Source organism: Sinocyclocheilus anshuiensis, unplaced genomic scaffold (assembly GCF_001515605.1).
Source record: "Sinocyclocheilus anshuiensis isolate Anshui unplaced genomic scaffold, SAMN03320099.WGS_v1.1 scaffold1804, whole genome shotgun sequence".
Classification (NCBI taxonomy): domain Eukaryota; kingdom Metazoa; phylum Chordata; class Actinopteri; order Cypriniformes; family Cyprinidae; genus Sinocyclocheilus; species Sinocyclocheilus anshuiensis.
The window spans coordinates 561,849-568,650 of NW_015555844.1; the positions used below are offsets into that span (position 1 = coordinate 561,849).

Here is a 6,802-nt window from a genome sequence, read left to right on the forward strand (position 1 = left end):
GAAACTACTTTGTTTGGCCTTCCAAAAGAGGACACGACTAGAACTCAGTGGTTAAGTTGTATTTACAACACTGTTCCAGAACACTTCAACCCAAATATTCAGATGTGTGCAGCACATTTTATGGATGACCGTTTCCTGATCCTGGTAGAGTAGACAGACTACAATGCCGGCTGTTCGGACTCACATACTGCAAGTAAGTTTTTTATATTTAAAGAGTTTTTATATTTTTTATATTTAAAGCGAGTTTTTTAGTATAAGTCATTATAATCCATAATCATGTCCCCACTGGATGCAATGAATGCCTCGTTTATAATGGGTTTTCATGTTTTTGAATCATCGCTCCGGCCGGACAGGGCATCACAATATGGTAGGGGCGTAACATTTCCATCACACGCTTGAGGTATTCGGCCAATCATAACGCACTGGATAGCTGGCCAATCACAGCACACCTTGCTTTTCAGACCGATGAGCTTTGTAAAAATCGACGTGTTTCAGAAAGGCGGGGCATAGAGGAGAAACAATAATGTACAGTATGTGGAAAATAATGTGTTTTTTGAACCTTAAACCGCATAAACGCATTTCATTACACCAAATACACAAAATAATGTTCTTTTTAGCAATATCACATAACAATTTAAAATTACAAATGACTTGCTTCTTGCGTCAGACCAAGGATGCATCTCATTGCTAGTTTTATTTGATCTTAGTGCTGCTTTTGACACTATAGATCATGACATACTCATAGATCGAATGCAAAACTATACGGGTATTCAAGGGCAGGCTTTAAGATGGTTTAGATCCTACCTGTCCGATCGTTATCACTTTGTCTATTTAAATGGTGAGTCATCTCAATTATCGGCAGAAAAGTATGGAGTGCCGCAAGGATCTGTCTTAGCAAAAATTTGGGTGTTATATTAGATAGCAACTTGTCTTTTGAAAATCGTATTTCTCATGTTACAAAAACAGCATTCTTTCATCTTAGAAACACTGCCAAGCTACGAAACACGTTACCTGTTTCTGATGCAGAAAAGCTAGTTCATGCATTCATGACCTCTAGACCCTTTTCAGTTACAAAATATTACTACTTACTTATAAGGCTCTTAACGGTCTAGCTCCTGCGTACCTAACTAGTCTTCTACCACGCTACAATCCATCACGCTCCCTCAGGTCGCAAAACTCTGGACTTTTGGTAGTACCTAGGATAGCAAAGTCCACTAAAGGAGGTAGCTCAGTTACAAAATATTACTACTTACTTATAAGGCTCTTAACGGTCTAGCTCCTGCGTACCTAACTAGTCTTCTACCACGCTACAATCCATCACGCTCCCTAAGGTCGCAAAACTCTGGACTTTTGGTAGTACCTAGGATAGCAAAGTCCACTAAAGAGGTAGAGCTTTTTCGCATTTGGCTCCCAAACTCTGGAATAGCCTTCCTGATAACGTTCGGGGTTCAGACACACTCTCTCTGTTTAAATCTAGATTAAAGACATCTTTTTAGCCAAGCATTCACATAATGTATCTCGTAACTTTGTACTTCAGCTGTATCTGATCAACTGCACGGGATTGCATCCCGAGGCATCTAGGAATTACACAAGCTTCAGACTGGATCCAACCCTTAACGAAGATCTGAGATGACCGAACACCTGAGAAGAGATGATGCCAACCCCCCAGAAGACCTCAGATGATGCTAACCCTGGAACAACATATAAAGCTACCAAATTTTGCTTAATCGCAATGTTTAATCGCAATCGCAAAGTTTAATCGCAACATATAATCATTGTAGTTAATAATTCACCGTCTGTTTGATTATGTGTAATTTGTAATTAACTGCATGATTCGTACTGTACATTTCTGCCATAGTCACCACTAATAACCTACTCCTAAATGTAATGTAGAAACGTAATATTTTCTGTAAAGCTGCTTTGCAGCGATTGGTATCGTGAAAAGTGCTATACAAATAAACTTGAATTGAATAATAAAATATAGGATTCTTTTTTCAGATTACATATTACCAAAATAAAATTTGTTTCTTGATTTCTTAGTGCAATATAGTGTGCATAGTTTTTTGCAAATATTATATTTTTATGTATAATATACAAAGGAATAAATTTGTTGTAAAAATTGATAAGAGTGATATTGTAGAAACAGGGCCTTTTAAATCCATATGTATGACAAGTCAGTGAAGTCAGTGTGTTTGTTGATGCTTAAACCTTGAATTGAGGTTGATCACAGCTATGATGCAGGCCAGCAGCACACCCTTCAGTAACCAGGACTCCGTCTTCATGTCTAATATGGAACCGATGGCTCCGACCACAACAACACTGAACACACACAGCAGACAGACCTGAAACACACACGGTCACACACTCACACTCTGAATAATGAAGTCTTTTCAACTGCAATGAAAAATCAGGGTTACAGCAGAGGAATGTGGGTCAGAGAATAAGTGGAATGTTATTTTCTTGTTTAATAAAAGCCTAAAAATGGAGAATTCTCCAGGGCCAAACACACATTATGTGAGAAATTGGCTGCTTTTGTTTCTGAAAGCTTAATTCAAGGTTAAATACAGCCCTGGGATTTCAAGTACTTACCTCACATCTTCTTTAATAAGGTTAGTGAGAGCGGTGTGTGTGTGCGTGTATGGGTGTATGTCTGTGTTTGTGAGTTTGCCTGGAACAATTGTTACAAATCCAACCATTAAAACTAAATATACATTATACATATCCATTGCACAAATGCATCTAATTTACCATTAGGTTAAATTAGAGGTTTGTTCAAATTCAAAATACCTGAATTATATGAATAATACTCCAGATTTTAGTGCATTAAATCTACATTACAAAGTAAAACTTTGTTCTAATCTGAACTTGTTGGCCTGAGTGTGTCTGAGCACGAGTGTACCTTGTATCTGTTGAGCAGTTTGAGACACGTAGAGTTGGCTTTCATGCGCTCTGTCTTCACCACACTGAGCATGTGAATGAGTAAAGGACTGTGCACCTGGTGTGCCAGGTCAATGGGAGTGTGACCCTGAAAATAACACAAAAACATCACTTAAAAAGAACACAAAGTAAAGCTCAACTTTCAAACTGAACGGCCAGGTGAGTGACGGGCATTACTTTGGAACCAGTTTTACAGCTATGGAGAAACACTAATCTTTTGTTCTGCCAGTTTAAACTGTATCATTATGGCTTTGGTATTAATGACTGGACATGTAATAGCAAGCAATAAGATGTTTAAAACTTATGAATGGAATGAATGTGAGCACTTTCAAAAAGTACACAGGTTTTAAGGCCAGTCTTTGACTGCAGTCATTTTGTTTGCACAAATAACATCACATACTTAAAGCTGCAGTCCGTAAGTTTTGCCTCTTTGTCGCCATCTCTGTTTGAAAACCTGGAATTGCAGCTGTGTGCTAAAGTAAGGCGATAGTTTTGAACACTGGCTGGTTATGTACTTGCTCAAATATTGATTTTGGATCATTTTTAACCAAAAAAAGTTACGGACTGCAGCTTTAAATCATAAAATCAAAGCTGACCCTATTTACTTCTTTAATAAATGTCTCTGGTCTTATTATGCACAGTTCAGCACAGTTGAGTTTTCATAACCTCATAATTTTTCATAAATCATCTAAAATGGAATAAAATTCTTGTTTTCTTCTGACATAAGCAAGGTTAAAGGGATAGTTCACCCAAAAATGTAAATTCTGTCATCATTTACTCAGCATCACATTGTTCCAAACCTGCATGACTCTCTTTCTTCTGCAAACCACACAAAAAAAAGACCAAACAGTTTTAGGTCCCATTGACTTCTTCCATTATATTTTTTGTCCAAACTATGGAAGTTATTTGGGAACCAAAACCATTTGCTTAGCAATATTCTTCAAAATATCACAGAAGAAGTCATACAGGTTTGGAACGACATGACGGGGAGTAAATAATAACAGAATTTAAATTTTTGGATGAACTGTCTCTTTAATGTGCCCCTATTATGGATTTTTGAAAATTACCTTTCATGCAGTGTGTAGGCCTAACACAGCTCTAAGTGATCGAAAACATCCTGCAAAGTTTTAAATCTGAAAGTGCACTGTGTATAAAGTTATTGTCTCTCAAAAGAAAGAGTCGACTCTGAATTATTGAAACGAGTCGTTTTTAAAATGAATCCCAAGCCGTTTCATGTTGACGTAAACATGAAGCATTAGCATATTGCCCGCCCACTTGTTTGTCTTTTCCCTTGGTCTGAATGAAAATGCAAATTCATTCTCTGCCACTAGGTGCCACTTTTGGAGCGGTAAAAATAGCAGTTTCCCCGGTAACGCTGTACACAAAGCAGCACTGCGCTCACAAACGCTGCTTTATCGGGCATTACAGGCAGGATGAAATGTAAATGAGACCGATCGGACCAATCACCGCATATTAGCGTCACGCAAAGGAGGGGTTTGGAAAAATGAATCGTTGAGCGAATCGTTTGGGAGTCGTTGAGCAGTCGACTCTGAATTATTGAAACGAGTCGTTTTTAAAATGAATCCCAAGCCGTTTCATGTTGACGTAAACATGAAGCATTAGCATATTGCCCGCCCACTTGTTTGTCTTTTCCCTTGGTCTGAATGAAAATGCAAATTCATTCTCTGCCACTAGGTGCCACTTTTGGAGCGGTAAAAATAGCAGTTTCCCCGGTAACGCTGTACACAAAGCAGCACTGCGCTCACAAACGCTGCTTTATCGGGCATTACAGGCAGGATGAAATGTAAATGAGACCGATCGGACCAATCACCGCATATTAGCGTCACGCAAAGGAGGGGTTTGGAAAAAATTAATCGTTGAGCGAATCATTTGGGAGTCATTGAGCAAGTAAGGTAAAAATAAATGCATATTATAAGACAATGAAAGGGCTTTTTTGACCTTGCATGCATGTCAACCTGTTGTTGGGGACCAAAATATAAACCTTTCATTACCCATAATAGGGGCACTTAAAGGGCTTATGTGCCCACTTACATTGGCATTCTCCAGGTCGATGCTGGCTCCAGCCTCCAGCAGGATGTGGACCGCATCAACGTTGCCAGCCAGCACAGCGCAGTGCAGAGGTGAGTTTCTGTTCACTTTATCAACCGCATTCACTGAAGCGTTGCACTTTATCAGGAAGTTTGTGGGCTCAGGTCTGTGTTTCAAAAAAACAAAACGACAAGGTGTGAGAAGAGAAAAATATCAGGACAGGAAAGTGTCTAACCACAGCCTACAAGATGACTCAAATCTGCTATACTTTACGATATCTGAGCTAGTCGTTTTGAGTAAAGCTTACAAAATTAAAGGTGCAGTAGGAGATCTTGGAAAATGCTAACTTTAGCCTGATCGCACTGAAAGCGAACGTCCCACCCTCCCTGCAATCGCAGTCCAAAGCCACGCCCCCGAACGCATATACGCTCACAGACCAGAATAGGAGAGACAACATAGGCTACATCAGCGGTTCCCAATTCCAGCCCATGTTCCGAAGTGAAGTAAACTTCAACGGATTTCCCCCGCTCAGGGAGTAGGGAGCAATAAACACTATGTAGAGATCATATCGATCGGAACAGTTCATGCATGTAGCTCACTTCTAACGAGCTGGTTATCTGAATCGGGTGTGTTAACTAAGCGAGACATGCAAAATATGCATTTTGGCGCGAGGACTGGAATTGGGAACCGCTGTGCTACATCATGTGTCATTCACCAGTGAGAAAATATTAAAAGTACTACAATACCAGGAAGGAAGATTGGGTTGTTGATGTTTGTCTGCCATTCTTGCTCTGTCTGCACAGCATGCGTGAACGCGCTGATGACGTATCCTGTCTGCGCGAACCGGGTGCACAGAGATATGCTAATACTAGGGATGCTCCGATCGGTATCGGCCGATAATCATATTTTATGACTCGATCGGTACTCACCAACTTGGCCGATCTCAGGAACCGATCGCAATTTGATGACGTCAACGTGTGACGACGTACATGATGCATGGGGACATAAATGATTTGGCGCCGCAGTCATGTCATCGCCGGTGTGGAAATGTTATGACATTTCGATAAACAATGAAAAATTCGCTGTTTGTCGTGTATGTTTTGCATGATGACATGATGAATAGATGGTTCATTTTTAACAGCAGATTCAGTGACGTTAGAGCTGATCTGCGCCTCATTGCACGCGTCTGCGGCGCGTTACGGCTCCACGGCCACCGGAGCTGATCGCGGCCGCTCTAGTCAGTGCTTGTGTTTATCAGCCAGCTGCGGCACGTTTCTGAAGCGGCTCTCTGCGCTGCTTGGTTAAAAATAGTCTTTTGTGAGTTGTCACAGCATGGAGGACGGAACAAAAACAGAGGTTTCCCCAGTAACAGCTGTACACAAAGCAGCGCTGAGCTCACAAACGCTGCTTTATCAGGCATATAACATGCAAGATGAAATGAAAATGACATCGAACATTTTCTAAAGATAGAACAAACACAGACCGGAAGTTAACTTTGGGCCAGGCGCGTGCGCCCATTGAAACCGTCTATATAAAGTTTGAAGCATCAGAATCGGCATTGGTATCGGCCGCAAAAATCCTGATCGGAGCATCTCTAGCTAATACATAAGTTGACAGGCAGGTAGGAAAGCCAATTAAAACGCTCGGACCAAGCGTTTTGATTGGATGAACCTTTCTTGGTCCTACGCCTTCCACAGAATATATAAATACAGATAAATACATTTAGACCACTTAACTTAATAATTGCTATCGGGATGTGAAGAGACTTTCAACCAGCATAACAAAAAATGTTTCTGAAGACAATCACCTATTGCAC

General features: G+C 40.4%; 1 protein-coding gene across 1 annotated transcript in view; it reads right to left on the reverse strand.

Annotated features, from left to right (window-relative positions):
* Positions 1–6,802, reverse strand: part of LOC107675605 (palmitoyltransferase ZDHHC13-like) — a 20,355-nt gene that overhangs the window by 7,391 nt on the left and 6,162 nt on the right. The window contains exons 7-9 of the mRNA XM_016470008.1: positions 4,990–5,152; positions 2,900–3,025; positions 2,209–2,342 (exon numbers count right to left, since the gene is read on the reverse strand). Coding sequence (XP_016325494.1) covers positions 2,209–2,342; positions 2,900–3,025; positions 4,990–5,152 — 423 coding nt within the window. The remainder of the gene's footprint in view (positions 1–2,208; positions 2,343–2,899; positions 3,026–4,989; positions 5,153–6,802) is intronic.